The sequence below is a fragment of the Taudactylus pleione genome, unplaced genomic scaffold (assembly GCF_031769625.1).
Source record: "Taudactylus pleione unplaced genomic scaffold, aTauple2 ptg001314l, whole genome shotgun sequence".
Taxonomy (NCBI): Eukaryota; Metazoa; Chordata; class Amphibia; order Anura; family Myobatrachidae; genus Taudactylus; species Taudactylus pleione.
Genome location: NW_028285714.1, coordinates 499,652 through 516,318, shown reverse-complemented (window position 1 = coordinate 516,318; position 16,667 = coordinate 499,652). Strand labels below are relative to the sequence as shown.

The following is a 16,667-nucleotide window of genomic DNA, read 5'->3' as shown; positions in this document are numbered from 1 at the left end:
ATGCTATTGCAGAGCTTTGTGTCTTTGTACTCATCAGCTGTGCAAATTTATGCCAAAGGTGCAGGAGGTGTTTAAAACAAGACGCCCACTGCTGACTTATTTGAACAGCTGCTGTGTTCGAAGACACAGCATCATATCAACTGCGTGAACATTGGACATCTGAGTAACCCTCTGGTTACTCAGAATGTCTGGTAAAATCACGCTGCCAAAGCCAGATTTCAAGGATGCACTTGTTTTGCATGCCCAGAAAAAGGGGCAGACATACGCCTATTTTCTGGAACGCTGCCCATCGCTGCCGTCAAATGACAGCAGCTAGTAAAACATGCTGTGGCTTTTGGGGCACTGTGAGCAACATCACATCCTCAGTTCTAAACATATGCAGATCCACAATTATCGGACAACTGTGCAAATGATCGATATAGCATCCACCTCTGATTCAGCCCCCAAGTACAGACTCCATTTACTTAAGATGAACATAGTAAAATAATGCTTAAAATCAAATATAACAGGTATAAGATTTGTACAGCTACAACACCTCATCAGTAGGGTAAAACGGTATGCAATCGGAAAGCCGACTGCCTAAATACCGGCAGCCGGCTTCCCGACTGTCATATCCCGGCAAGGGTGAAATGGCGGGCGTCTAGATGTAGACGCCCGGCATTTCCCCGATGCCGGGAGACCGCCGCCCGGCATCCCAATCGTAGCGATGCCGGGCGCCGCGAGCGGACAGCCGCGGGGGGGGAGGGTTCGGTTTAGGGCTCCTGGGGGGTCTTAGGGTTAGGCACCCCCCCGGGAGGGTTAGGGTTAGGCTAGGGGGAGGGAGGGTTAGGGTTAGGCACCCTGGGGGGGGACTTAGGGTTAGGCACCCCCCCGGGGGACTTAGGTTTAGGCAGCGGGGAAGGGGGTGGTTAGGGTTAGGCACTTAGAGGGGGGATTAGGGTTAGGCACTTGGGGGGGAGGTTAGGGTTAGGCACCCCTAAGGTGCCCAAGGATCACACTTGCCACTCTCCTAAAATTTTGAGGACACTACTAAATTTGGAGATAGTGTCCTGGCTCCTGCAAAGTGGGCATCCATTCACAACCCGCTGGCCCCCACCATTTCTTATGTGGGCAGAGCAAGGGACACAATGATGCAATTTGCTATGAATTCTGCTATCATGGCCAGTACCGTAACAGAGCTTTTCAGTGCCTTGTGCTGCCCACTTCCCTTTAGCTCATGACATCATGCCAAGGGGCGGGGCCACCAGTGCTGGAAAGAATAGCACTTTTGGATGCTTTGGGGGGCTATACAGGTTGTAGTGTGCATTGGGCAGCACTACAGCAGTGATTCTGATGCAGGGACCATGGGGCAGTGACAATGCTGTTCACAGCGCTCTGCGCTCTTTGCAGCTACCCCACTTACATACCCGTAGTTAAGGCCCTGATCATGGCACTGCCTCCAGTGATGCAAAGCCAGTAATAACACGAGCGGGCTGCAATGACACGATTCACAGTGCCTTACTCCATCTTGCCCACCTCAACCTCCATGGACCTTCTGTAGAGGGACTTGCCAAAGTATGGCAAAGATGTTTAATGAATTACAATGGTTTTTTGCTAAAGGAAGTGTGCTGATTTAGTAAAGATGTGTGCTCCATTAAAGTGTATGTGTGTTGCATTACAGTGTGTGTGCTTTATTACAGGTTGTGTGTGTTGCATTACAAGGGATCTGTGTATAAGGATTGTGCTGCTTTACATGGGATGTGTGATGCATTGCATGAGTATGATGGAAGGGAGATCATTAGAGGGGTAATTTAAGAGGCTGGAAAATAGGAGAGTGTAGCATATTTTTTAATGCACAGTCCTTTCTATGATAAAACATCATTAATGGATTAATGGGCTAAAGCGCAGACTTATTAGCCATCTGTGCAGACTCTTTCTGTGACCATTGCAGATTCTTTACTGCTGATAGTTTGCAAAACTTAAATTCAGAGATGTGTACAATGCATATATATATATATATATATATATATATATATACGCATGTTGAACGATTACACTATACAACAAAGAAAAACTTTTAATTTGTTTTCTTTCTAAAAATAGTCATACTGTATTTCACTAATGTGAGGTCAAGAAAAACGTATATGACTTTAGAATGTTTTTATTAGCTCTAGTTTTTGAGCTACACTACTTGCACTATATGCACTTCAGTAAAATAGTCACAGTGAAAAACTATTTTAAAATAATCTGATATATTCTTGATACAACATAAATAACAGTTGTTTCAATTCAATCAATCGCAAATAAGAATGCAAAACGAAATAACATACAGCAACCGGAAGTACTATCTCAAATAGTGACCTACTGCTTGCATGAGAGAACTTTCTCTTTGCTTGTCATGTGTACTCCTCTTCTGGGCCGTGTCGTAAGTTCATCCCAGATGCCCGGAGACAAGTTATAATTTGGTGACCCACCCTAAAAAAACAGTACAGGCTATAGATAGATGGAAACGGCATCTGATGGTCTGACACGGAGCCCTCCACTAGTATATGGTTATGGTGGCTTCTCAGGTGCCTGGAAGAGGTGCCACGTATTGGGTGGCCGTGACGGTACATATTGTGAGCAATGGAGGAGGTGTCCCATAGTAGCGCCCCTGCTTCTGGGAAATCTCTTTTCACTGTCCAACAGTAGTCAGCAAGCATAGAAGTGTTTCACCTACCCTGATAATCTTCATTCCATTGCTGAAATGTCTTGGTAGAATCACTCAACGTGCTCGTCACTCACTGTACTGCGCTGCAGTTGTCAGGGAAGAAGTCCAGATGCGAGTCGCGAAAGTGGATTTTGAATGGCATGTTGCAGCCTAATTGATGATAGTTTTGTAGAAGGTTGTATACAAGCTCAACATAGTTTCCAGCTCCTCTGTTACCCAAGAAGCCATGCACAACATTTTTAAAGGCATCCCAAGCTGCTTTCTCATTAAACTGGAGGAATCAGTTGAAGGTTTCATACTTAAGAAGTTCACAAATTTATGGACCAACAAAGATCCCTTCCTTAACTTTAGCATCATTTAGACTATATTCAGGTTTGCCAACCTACGTATATAAATATTCTCTAGATGCCAAACTTCCCTAGTATTTAACAAACTACCCATCATCATCATAAATGGCTATATCTCGGAACTCAGTGCTAACTGAGAATTTTAAATGTCATACTTATTCTTTGCATTCTAAAATCAATTAGAAATAACTATTTTCATGTTGGAAACATTTTCACTGTTATGTAGGGTTATCAGTAAAATACAAGTGCTTCTAAGTCACATTGCACATGCTGTGGTCGCTTGCAGCAACTTTTTACTCACAGCTTGATTAATATTCAGTGAGCCTTTGGGGGAGGTAACGGGGGTGGCATAAAAAAATTCAGGCGTATCGTGACTTTTCTTTGGGTGTGTCACTGCCTGTGTGTGTGATCCCATACACAATAAAACTGTGCACAGCGTCTCAGTTTCCACGGCAATTCTAAGTAGCCATAGGGTTACTCAGGACTGCAATAATCAAATGATCTGCCACTGATGCTGCATCTTTGGCATCTGTGCCATTTGCATATTTCGCACAGCAGCTGCGCATGGGATTGCAACTGCGATGGCATTAGCGTACATCTCTGAATCAAGCCCTTAGCTCAAAAGAGCTTTATATCGCATATGCACCTTAGTCCCATTGTCTAGCCCACACACATACATATACAATATATCCTTGCCCCTCCCCCCACTTGTATTGGCTCTTTCCCGACCCCCCATCACTTCATCCTGCCCTCTATTCCTATGTTTACCACGTTGGCCAGTCCTCCTCTCCTAAACTGTTCTCCTCTTCCTCACACACTACAGGTGTTCCACCACACAAACAGGAGGGGGAATATGTAACAAAAGCACTGGGGAAATTATCATAGGGAGTATGCCCTAGGTTCCTAGCTTCTGTCTGGTAGATAGAAGCTAATTTAGCAACCTTGATTGCCAGACCACCTGGGAGAGGCTGATAAAAGTTAGTTCAGATTCTCTAGTCAGTCTCTTACTGCCTGGGGGAGCAAGTTGAGGCTTGTAGACAGAGACCATTGCTTGTGATTGTAAGTGCTTCCAACCTTATGAGAGGGAATTATATGTTAGTTAGAGCCGGGCAGCTATGGTTTATTTGTTGCCCTGTTATATTGTGCTCTCAAATAAAACTATCTGTGGCTACATGAGCCAAGGCTCTAGGCTGATTTGCTACTATTTGACTGCTGCATGCAAGATGCTGCCATTTACCCCAGGAGACAAACTACGTAGCTGCTTTGGTGCTCATTTACAGTTGGATGCAGGTCAATTTTACAACAAACCTCTCAGATGCAGCAGAACACATCCTCTTAAGCATCATAGATGGTGCTTTGACAAGTATGTACAAGATTAGGGCAGATAAAAAGCCCGATCAAGATGGTAATCACCCATGTGTACTATAGGTACTATGGGTACTATATTCAATAATTTATAGACCACTATTTATTATATTTTTGTACGCTCTCATAAGTAGGTCAGTGCCATAAGATTGGTCGAAAGCAGATTTAATGAGGAAATACAATCAGAATAAGGATATTATAGATCTATGATAATATGGTGCCAGCAGGATTGATCTTGATTAGCAAATATATAGCAGATTGCTTTATAAAAGTCAACATATTTTTGTCTGTTACAAATGACTCACAAACTTTCAAACTCAGAACTTATTTTTTCTGACGATTTTTTTTATTAAATAAAAACTTAAAAATACTGCTTGCAGAAGTGCTGTGGAAACTCCAAGTTTACACAGATGAAAGATATTGCCCTAACAATTGGCTTTCAATTAGCGTCTACCTGAAATTCATTAAAAAGGTAAACATTTATTGATAAAAAAACCCTAAATCAAATAACATTGGTCATACCGTGAAATCTTAAGGAAAGTTGAAGACCAAATAGCATTCTAAGAAAATGAAAGATAATGTTATAGATATGCACAAAATTGCAAAAAGGCTACAAATTAATGTCCAAGTACTCACCCCAGTGAGCCCTGTTGGATCATTGTTAGGAAATGTGAGCTGCATCACACCACGCAGGCACTGCAAGTAGGAGACTTCTGAGGGAAGCCACTACAGAGCTCTGTGGCTGATAATGGAGTGAAGGTACAACAGTCAACCATATCATACAACTGGCCTATTTGAGCGATGGCTAGTAAGAAAACAAGTCTTTACAAAAAAAAACCTCAAAAACAATATCTAGAGTTTGCTTAAAAATTTTTATGGTATACTGGGTTTTAAAAAAAATTTTTTTTTCAAATAAAATAGTGATGGATAAGTTTAAAATTATGTTCTTGACCTAATTCATTCATAAAAGAAACCGACAATTTTGGTGCGGTTTTTGGAAAAAGAATTCGTCAGTTAAGTGGTTAAGCTAATGCAGGTATCAGACCTGCCCTTTAGGTACAAGTGTATGTCTGACCGTGCAAGGACTGAGAAGCCCACTTTTAGTTGCTGTAGATGCTTTAGACTTGCAACAGCCCTATGACAGGTGCAGATTTTCTGTGCAATATTACCTTGCACTACATATAACATAAGTTTTCCATAAATGAGCAAGAGTTCCCCTATCATGCCCATAATTGCACTTGAGGCACTCACATATGAACACTGAAATGCTGCTTGCACACAGAAGCTACTGACTGGTGATAATAACCCAGTGCTACAGAAATATTTTGTTTCCAATAAATGGGGGGAGGGCTTATAGTGCTCCCCAAAACAATAAGGTATAATTTTCTGTGGGTACTGCATACAAATCAGTAATATTAATGTTGCTATGTGACACCGGCAAATGTTGAAAAATTCCCCAACACATGGGTGAAAATACCCTCAGCAGAGAAGTGGTTTATGAATATGACCACTCACATGTGAGGTATAAACTGCTCTTTCATCTGATTTTTCAATAGTCATGCAAAAAATTTAGGGGGTCATTCAGAGCCACTCGCGAGCGGCTGTCCGCTCGCAAGTGGGTCGTTGGTCCCCACTGCGCATGCGCACGACGGAGGGAGCTCCGTCGCGTGCATGCGCGAGACCCGACGAGCGAAGGACTTTCCTTCGCTCGGAGTGTCTCATCAAAGGGGGCGTGCTGTCGATGGTGACTGACAGCACGCCCCCTTTGGTGGGGGTGCCGGGGGCGTGCCTGCCAGACGGAGGCGTTCCCAAGGGAATGCCTACCGTCTGAAGCCGGCCCCACTGACATCACTAGTGATGTCAGTGGGAGTGATTTTGGCTCTGATAGAGCCAAAATCACTCCTGGCCTTGCGGTTGAAAAACCCAACCGCAGGCTTTTACTCGCAGTTCCGATGGTCGCGATGGTCAAGACCATCGCGACCATCATTTTGCACGCTCGTATATGCTGTGGGTGGTGACCCACAGCTATACGAGCGTCCAGGAGGACGCTCCATATTAATGGAGGTGGGCCCTGATTCAGAGCGAGCGCTCTGGTCAGAGCGTCCGGCTCTGAATCAGGGCCTTAATCCATACAATTTGTGTGTTTGTGGTGATCACAGACTGGAAACCGTCTTCCACATAATAACAAGTATATTCACTTATGATAAGATTTCTTTTTATCAGGTAAAATTAGTAGTAATCCTGCCTCTCAGCAAATGTGGTTGCTGGGTTCTAAGGTGTCCAAAATAAGCAGTAGCAAAATGGAATGAGAAATAGATGTTATACCATCCCGATCGATAAAAGAATATTTGATTCAAATTAGCATTATGTTCGTTTAATATTCTGCATTGACTTGTATATGTAATTAACATTTCAGGTTTAATGATTCTTTCAAAATCTATTTTATGGGTACAGACCTTGGCCAGTATCTAGGAGCACATCAAGCCTAGCCTGGCCCTGACTGTGTTGTAGGTGACAGGTGTGACTGTAATCTATCTCACAGTACAGCATTCATTACTGCCTGAGTTTGAGGAGGAAGTCAGGGGAGCAGAACTCATTGCAATGCAGCTCATGAGAACTGTCCAAAGCAGCTGGTCAGACCATCAGGCCTTCAGATGGGCAATGTGGAAGTTGAGTCCAGTTTGACATGACACATGGGTGTATAAATAGGTTTTAGTGTGACTTAATGGGTTTGCAGTACAAGAGTAACTGCATATCATACATAAAATGTTGGTTTGGAAATATTAGGGTTCTGACAATGGGCCTGATTTAAAGGTGGCCGCTGTTGTATTCGCAACTGCGATTTTAGATGCACCAGACTCGCGAAAATATACTAATGCCTCAGCCGCTTTCTTGTGAACAGAGATGCCCACCATCGGTGTTTCAGATCTGCCACTTATGTACAAAAGACGCAATATTGGCAACATCAGTCGCACATCGGTCACACAATCAAACTTATGAGTAACTCTATGGTGTCTCTCAATGTACATCTCAACTAAGACAACAAGGTAAGTCCAAATATGAACAAATTTGCAGTGACTGACTAGCACACGCCCAGAAAATTGTGGCGACTCCCCCTGTTACCTCCCTTAAACAGTCACTACCTGTCACCCACTTTGCAAATAAATCCTCACTGCATTCGCCATCTCTAATCAATCGCCGTTCGCCGTGCTGTCGCAAGAAATCACTCCACTCCCCAACATCGACATTCCATCCACACTCGAATCAGGCCCAATGTCTTAGGGCTTGTTCACACTTTCATTTTACACTTTAAATATGCCACGGACATGGTGATAACACAACAGTGCATAATTTCCTACTCTCTCGGAACAGCTGAGAGGCTCCTAAAAATCGGGTGGAGCTCCTGACCACTTGGAAGTCCAGTGCACCTGCCTCTGCAGTGTCTCCCCCTCCACCGCAGCTGCCCACGTAAAGAGCACAAGTGGGCGGTCCAGGGGGGAGATGATGTAGCCCCATCCCCTGCTTTACAGTGCACTGTATAGCGGGGGCAGGCAACAATGACGTGATCACGTCCACTACGCCCCCCCCCCCACTGCTGCTGCCATGCCTCCTGCTCTACTGACATGGCAACCCTTCCTGGATTTGACAAAGCAGAAGATTTCCAGCAATTTAAAACTACATTTTGAAGGCAAAACCCAGTATTTTGTGTCTGGAAACCTATATCTTTCTACCCAAGATACTTGGGTAAGATAAAAAAGACAACACCTGTTTAAATTCTATTGCAAAAGACAAACAGCCCTTTATTACATTTCCCCTTTTCTAACATTAATGGATCGAGCTAGTAAATAGAAAGATCCCCATTATACATTATCATTGAGAACTTTACACATGGTATCTTGCAAAATCAATGTGCAAACAAGCCGTTATATGTTTAGCTATGGAACATAACATCTTTAGGAGTTGTCTCTTTTTATTCCTACCTTTGATATGTCCAAAATATGTTGTGTTAGGCCTTAAAATGGGGTGGTCAGTGGTCTAATAAAGAACACTTTACTCAGACAACAGGATTTACGCGGCAATACAGGTTGAGACTCCCATATCCAAATATTCCGAAATACGGAATATTCCGAAATACGGAATTTCTTTAGCATGACTGAGATAGTGAAACCTTTGCTTTCTGATGGTTCAATGTACACACACTTTGTTTAAGGCACAAAATTATTAAAATAATTGTATAAAATGACCTTCAGGCTGTGTGTATAAGGTGTACATGAAACATAATGAATTTCATGTATGTACACAAACTTTATTTGAGCCACAAAATTATTGAAAATATTGTATAAAATTACCTGCTGGCTGTGTGTATAAGGTGTATATAATACATAAAAGCATTCTGTGTTTAGATTTGGGTCCTATTAACAAGATATCTCATTATAGTATGCAATTATTCCAAAATACGGAATATTCCGGTATCCAAAATGCCCCTGGTCCCAAGCATTTTGGATATGGAGACTCAACCTGTATGTTGTAGGGAATCAACTGTAAAAATACTACAGTAGTTGTCTTGGTGAGATAGTAGTTGTTTTAATAAAGCTCATAATGTATGTAGTAATAATACTTTGGGTAATGCAAGGGTTAACAAAAAATCTACATTAGTAAAGCGTCAGACAGAAAAATGGTTATGTCTGACCCTGGGTTGAAGCCAGAATCTATTCTCTATCATCACTATATTATCTAGTAATGACCAGTCAGACTCAAGTTACCAAAGGACCCTGCACTGAACCTCAAAGTTAAGCTGGAGACAACATGAGGTGTAACTTTATTTATCCCTCATATGATCAAATAATTAGTCAAAAAGCCCATATTGCATATTGGGCATTTAAGGTATAAAATGTGTGAAAATATATTATTTTCATGTGTACTGGACGTACTGCAGGGCCTTACATAATATAGAGTGCGACTTGGGTAATGACTGCTATGCCCATTTTTCTAATTTGGCCAAGTTTAAAATTAATTTTTTAATCATGTTGGTGCAACTGCCACATAAATATAATCCTTGACTAATTCCGAATAATGTAACTGTACTTTGCTATAGCACAGTACATTGGTATCACCCCACCACCATGTGGAGAGAATGACTTAGTGTAAGCACATTGCTTTAAGAAAATAATGGACACAGTAGTATTAGTTATACCAAGTACTTCGCTATTACACATATAATGTGGAAACCTACAGTATGTACTACAGTATATTCAGTCAGCTTTGAGGACGATACTTTTATGAGTGGTCAATATTTTACCGTTCAATGACTATTAGCAGTAATATACATCTTCTCTAAATGAACTGATCATAAATATTTTTTGCAGTTGATATAATTTGTCAGTGATTATTATCATGTTAACGTATTAACCTCCACAATTTAGTATTACAATACACATGTAAATGTACAATAAAATGTTGTTCTTTGCAAGGTCCAATGAAACTAAGTAAAGGAAAGTTGTATGGAAACAATGATCTGATGTGGCTATTGGTGAATTAAGTGTATGCAACCTTAGTGATATTAAGAGAGCCGAACTACACAGCAACATCAATCTCCATGCAGCCTGTACAGAGCTCTGCAAAGCAGCTGATCCCCTGTGATTAGTGAACAAATGGGCTGCTGTAAGTCCCAGCTGGCACAGCAAGCACAGGCAAGGGAAATGCAAACAACATAATACTGTCAGGCACTGTTTAGAAGAATAACTGAGTGCTAAGAGCTATGTGATAATAGACCATGCAGAAAGTTAGAATGGGGAGAACTGGTGGCAGTTCCCCCGTGTCTCTGGAAAAGGTGTTAGTGCTTGCAGATAGTGGATAAGGCATTAGTTTCTACCTGGGAGCTGTTCTGCAGATCCCCTCTGGTGCTCTTGTGGCTCAACAGTTGCTCCATAAGCACATTTATCTGATCCCTGCATCCAGCATGACGTCATTCTCATGGAGAGGAGATGAGGAGGGCAGGGGGGGGGCTCTTAAGGTGGACTTACAGTTCCACTTATCTATCTTGAAGATACACATGGTGTTATCAATCATCAAAGGAAATGCAAATAAGCCAGAATGATAACATCTTTCTGATGGAGAGACCTGTAGTTGTAACTTCTTTTTTTTCATACTGATGTCATTTGTTTATTTAGTTTTCTTAATTTATCACTAATTAAAACTTAAAATGTTGAACTTAAAGTTTATTTCAAAAAAACTTTTATCCATAGCACAAACTGAATTGTAATCCAAGCCCTTTCTGCTCATTGTAAACATTTATAAATGTTTATTCTGAATGCTGTTTGCTACTTACACATTTTTAAACATAAACCCTTTTGATGTCATCAGATTACTATGGAGTCCCAAAAGGGCAGACCCATATCGAACTATGGAAAGCCTGAATTAGGCCTCTATTGTAAGGTTTTACTAATAGATCTAATAGTTAATTTTAATTACCATTACATCCAGTTTATGATGGCTAATCTGTTGGATTTAATGAGCTCCCTGGTTTAAAGAATACCCTCCCTCATTCTATAAATAAAGAAAATGAGTTTATTAGCAACATACTTTGTGAGAATTGACATTTCTGGGTTAAAAATAAATATTGGAATTTTTAAAGGATAAGTCAAGTTTGGAGAACTTTGTTTAAGGGACAAATGTGCAAAATGCACCCAAATGGTTTACTTTCCTATTTCTACTGTACTGTACCTGCAATAATTTTCTAGATACACTTCCTAATAGAGAGTGCATTATGTACATATGCTACAGTGTCTCCATCAATAAAGTTGCCAAATGTACTTTATTGTGTTTTTTTGTCTACAGTACGACATAAGCTGAGCATCTCAAACCCAACATCAGATTTGTACCAGATAACACAGATAAAGTTTTAAAACACTCAGGACCTGAGTCAGACCCGGTCGCAAGCGCTGAGCGCTCGCAAACCGGGTTGATAGCATCCCACAGCGCATGCGCGAGACCCGGCTAGTGACGGGCAATCCGTCGCTCCGGGTCTCGTACCAAAGGGGGCTAGCTGTCGATGTTGAGTGACAGCTCGCCCCCTTTGGTGGGTGGGCCGGGGGAGTGGCTGCCCAAACGGAGGCGTTCCCATGAGAACGCCTGCCGTTTGGGGGTGGCCCCACTGACATCACAAGTGATGTCAGTGGAGAGATTCTGGCTCTGTTAGAGCCGAAATCTCTCTGGGGCTTGTGGCCACGAGACCCTACCACAAGGGTCTCGTCGCAAGCCCGATGGTCGCGATGGTCTTGACCATCGTGACCATCAACCTGTCCGCTCGCTATAGCTGTGGGTGGTCACCCACAGCTACCACAAGGGTCTCATCGCAAGCCCGATGGTCGCGATGGTCTTGACCATCGCGACCATCAACCTGGCCGCTCGCTATAGCTGTGGGTGGTCACCCACAGCTATGCGAGCGGCCAGGAGGCCGCACAAAAAAACCCAAAACGCCCTGATTCAGAGCGAGCGCTCTTTTAGAGCGTCCGGCTCTGAATCAGGGCCTCTGGGCCTGATTCAGAGCCGCTCGTAAGCGGCCGCTCGTTCGCTCCGAGCGATGTTCGCACATCTGCGCATGCATATGGGTTGTAATGCGCCAACCAGTCAGTGCGGTCGGAAATCGTGTCCTCGCAAAATAGCGATTGCCTGCTAATTTGAGTGACAGAATGAGGCGTTTGTGGGTGGTAACAGGGGAAGGTGCTTGAAAACGGGGAGTGGAGATCCGAACGCAGGCGTGCCAAACGGTGAAAACGGGCGTTTTAAGGGTGTGCATAATTAACAAAGCAGCATCATCGACCACGTCACTTGGTTGTCTTTTAGCCTGAACTGCTCGCATGATTGCGGTAGGAAAATGCTACCACAAGAATAGCGAGCACTTCATACGCCTTTCAATGTACTCGATTAATCTAATAAATAGTGGAGATGACGTATGATGCGAGCGGCCAAGGGGCGTCTTTACAAAATAGCGAGCGCATGTTTCGGACGCTCGCTCAGACATAGAGGCGTCAACAGACCGCAAAGAGCGAGCGCTCAATTTAAATAGCCAGCCCCTTTTTCTGAACGAGCGTCCGCAATTGGCGTCCGGCTCTGAATCAGGCCCTCTGTTCAAACTACTGACATTGGCCAGATGATGATGCCAGCTGTAAACAGGAGACTGCATACACCCGGCCTCCTGAAGAAGAGCAAATGCCCAATATGCAGCCTCCACCATTCTTTTGATGCTTACTGTTTCAGATTGAGTCACAGTAGAGGTGACAATATATGTGGGCAATTCTTTCAAGCCTAACCAGATGTCATGTTTCATTCTGGTATGCCGAGTTGACTCATCCTCATCACTAGTGGTTCTCTTGGAAAAGGTCAGTTTTTTTGCAGCATTTGCAAGAGAAACTGAAACAGAAGATGTTGTTGTGCCATGTGCCACTTGAGCTGACAAATTGCTTGCATAGTTGCCAAAATGTACTGATCCAATTGCAAGATGTCCCCCTCTCCCTATCTCATAGGCTTGATGTGTATATTTGGATGGCTTAGTTGCTATTCCTCCTGTTGATGAAGCATATAGAGGGTGGAATTCCAACTGATTACTACCTCTTGATGGCATGACAAATGGAACTGTTCTGCTGCTGCTGCTGCAATCTTCTACATGTGGTTCATGAATGATGAAAATGGGCAGAAATTTTATAGGCCACAGCCAGCCTCTCCTCCATAGTTCTGTCATTTTTCTAAAGAAATTCTGAACCACCAAGTATATTGTGTGCGCAAAACATGATACGTGTCAAAATTCACCCATTCGTAAAGCTTGTACAATGTTACTTGCGTTATCAGAAATGACAAATCTTGACAAGAATATAAGCAGGGTAAACCATTTTGCTACCACATTCCTAAGTTTTTCCAAAAGATTGACAATGGTAATCCTCTCAGTGAAACCAGGGATACAGAGAGTAGCCTGTCTGTGAATGATCTGGTGTTGTGTGTTAGATACTGCTGCTGCTGCTGAAGGCAATACACCCTCTCATTGGGCTGTCACAGTCATGTAGACTTTAGTTTGACCAGTTCTGCTTGTCCACATATCTGTAGTTAAGCAGATCATTCATACAATGGCATTTTCTAGGCAAAGAATAACATTTTGTTTAACGTTCTGGTACAGGTGAGGAATTGCTGTTCTGGTAAAATCGAATAGTGATGGAATTTGGTAACGTGGACACATGACCTCAAATAATCATTTAAAACTGATGCATTGATGGCAGATATTGGATGCAGATCTAATGCTACCATAACTGTAATAGCTTCAGTGATTCGCTGTGCACAAGGATTATGACTATCATACTTGGTTCTTCTTGAAAATGCTTCTTTCACAGTTTGAAACTATTGGTGTTCTTATTGGTCCTCTTCTGTGATGAAGATCCATCCTCAGCAACAGCAGCCCTACTAGGAAGAACAGATTCTTGTTGGGAATCCTGGATAAGGGGCAGTCAGTTTTCCTTTGCAAATTGGATGCAGGACTACATTCAATCGCTAATGAGGAGGTTGATAATGAAGGTGCTGGCAGTGGAGATTGCATGTGCTGGGATCTTTCCATGCTGCTGGTAGCTGATGCTGTACTGCTTGTTATATAAGATTTTCTATATTTTGTTAAGTAACTTGAATAAACTTGCTGCAAATAATGTAAGAGGGAGGAGGTGCCCAGATGGTTAACATCCCTACCTCTGCTTACTTCAGCCTCACAAATGTTACAGATGCCTTGACAAATGTTTTCAGAATTTGGGAAAAAATTATTCCACATGGAAGGCATGACAATGTGCTTCTTCTTATTACTGGCAAGAACTTTTGTCACTGGTTGCTCACTTATTTTAATACAAATAATATCATCCTCCTGAATTTAATCAACTTAAACTTGTCCAACACATGCATCATCATTATCCTCATTAGAGTCAAATACACAAATATCCCCCTCATCCTGTTGCACTTCCTTAGTAGCATCCTCACTGTCAAGGTCATTATCATTACTTTTACTGCTACTCATTCTCACATTTGCAGAGGGATAAGAAATGATGGGAGGAGGCTTCTCTATGATTACAGTGTCAGAATCAGAACTGTCAGGCACTTATTTAGACCCTTATACTCTCCTTAGGGATGTATGAAGTTTGTGGTTTGTTTTTCAGCCTTAATGTTCTGTGCACTGATTTGCCTATTTTAAAGGTGACACGTAGAATCAGAACGAGAAGATGGTGCATGCAAAGTTACAGAAGATGTTTGAATGTGTTTGGCCCGACTTTCACCCTGGTGGTTCTGCTACTGCTATTTCATGCTAGTGCTTGAAACATCAGTAGCAGAATGTCACAAGCTGCCGCACTGCCAATGCTGTGTGGGGTGAATGTCGGGGAAGCATTCGCTGAAGTCTCCTCCTTCCTCCTGTTAGGATCTGTGGTAGCAGCATATTGTTTGCAGTTCCAGTTTTAGTTGCTGCTCAGGCTCTGTACTAATTACTGCCTGTCTGTGTGCAGTATCAGGTGCACACATTTATTATCATGTCTGTGCAGAGCCCAGCTGCTCACTAGTCTCTCATTAGGGAGGCTGGCTCTGGTTGGGCCCTATTTCTGTTAAATTCCAGCCAGCCCTTCACTCCATGATGGTGATAGAGTTTCGTGTTTCTGGTTTGTGACTGTGTCTCCTGTATGCCAGCAGAGTTCCAGTGTTCCAGTTGTTTTATATTTCTTCTGCCATTGTGTTCCATCCAGGTGGCATGATCTGCATTCCACTTGCTGTGTGCTGCATGAGTCATCCAGGCAGCACAGTGTCCATCTCTGCGCTCAGCCGTATGTGTCATCCTAGCAGTACAGAGGGCACCCCTGGGCACACGTTGGTGTCCGTTGGCTTGTGTCAACCAGGCAACATTAGCTGCACTTTAGCGTTCTCAGAGTGCTATACTGCACATCCTTGCCAGTGTCAACCCGGCAACATTGGCCACACTCTAGCATCCTCAGAACGTTATTTAGTAAACCAATGCCAGTGTCAACATGGCAACATTGGCCACAGTTCAGTGTCCCAAGGGTGCAATCCAGTATTGTTACACCAGTGTCAGCCCGGTGACATGGGCCGCACTCCAGTGTCCTTGTTGCACAATTCAGCGTGCCTGCTCCAGTGTGAACCTGGCAACATGTTACCTCCTTGTTCTCACCTGGTCAGAGACTTAGCACCCCTAAAAGCTGCCTCCATAGCCCAAAGGCTGCATCTCACCTCCGGCCCTCATGTCACAACTGGCCAAGGCCAACCAGCCCTCAAGGCTGCTTGCACAGCCCAAAGGCTGCATCTCACCTCTGGCCCTCAGGCTGCAACTAGCCAAGGTATACTAGTCCTCAAGGCTGCTTCCACAGCCCAAAGGCTGCATCTCTACTACACCCACTGGCCACAGTAAGCTAGTTTATCCCAGCCCTCAAGGCTGCTGGATGGCCCAAAGGCTGCCTCATCTTCACGGCCTACAGGTCCATCCTGCCAAGACCTCTTCTTGCTTTCAAAGCTGAAGCATGGCCGCATCCAACCAAGAATTACCTGCCCTCAAGGTGGTAGTCAGATTACACCCTCAAAGTAACCCAGGTGGCATAACATTATCATTGGCCACACACATAATACACTGAGGGTAGTTCCCTTTGATCTCCTGCCATGGAGCATACTCAGAGCCTAGCCCAGGTTCTGACCACACAGGTTCAGCTGCTTATGCAGGAACTCTCTCTTCGGGTAGAAGAGACCCGGGATACCACTGTTCCTGCTATGATTGAACCAAAACTGAACTTGCCTGACCAGTTTTCTGGAGACCAAAGGGAGTTCTTGAATTTCAGAGAGAATTGTAGGCTCTGTTTCTAGGTCCTCAGGCTCACAGTTCCAACAGATCAGGATTGTCATGTCCTTATTACAATGGGATCCACAGACATGGGCTTTTGGTATTCCTTCCACTAGTGTCACACTTCAGACCTTAGATGCCTTTTTTCGCTGCTTTGGGCTTTCTTTTTGATGAGCCAGATAAAGCGGCTATGTCAGAAGCAAATCTAAGGTCTTTAAAACAGGAGAACAGGACGGCTGAGGAAACAGTTCTGGCTTCCGCAGATGGGCACTTGATACTGGCTGGAATGACCCAGCCTTGCATAGTCAGTATTGTTGGGGGTTATCAGATAACATCAAGGATATCTTGGTCCAGTATCCCTCTCCTAATTCTCTAGACGAACTCATGTGCCTGGCCATGCGTGTTG

The 16,667-nt window shown here is 43.4% G+C and overlaps 1 protein-coding gene across 2 annotated transcripts in view; it reads right to left on the bottom strand.

The window, feature by feature from the left end:
* Positions 1 to 10,355, bottom strand: part of LDB3 (LIM domain binding 3) — a 201,852-nt gene extending 191,497 nt beyond the window's left edge. For both annotated transcript variants that reach the window (XM_088463088.1, XM_088463089.1), the window contains exon 1: positions 10,274 to 10,355. In XM_088463088.1, coding sequence (XP_088319214.1) covers positions 10,274 to 10,355 — 82 coding nt within the window. The remainder of the gene's footprint in view (positions 1 to 10,273) is intronic.
* Between the last annotated feature and the right edge of the window lie 6,312 nt (positions 10,356 to 16,667).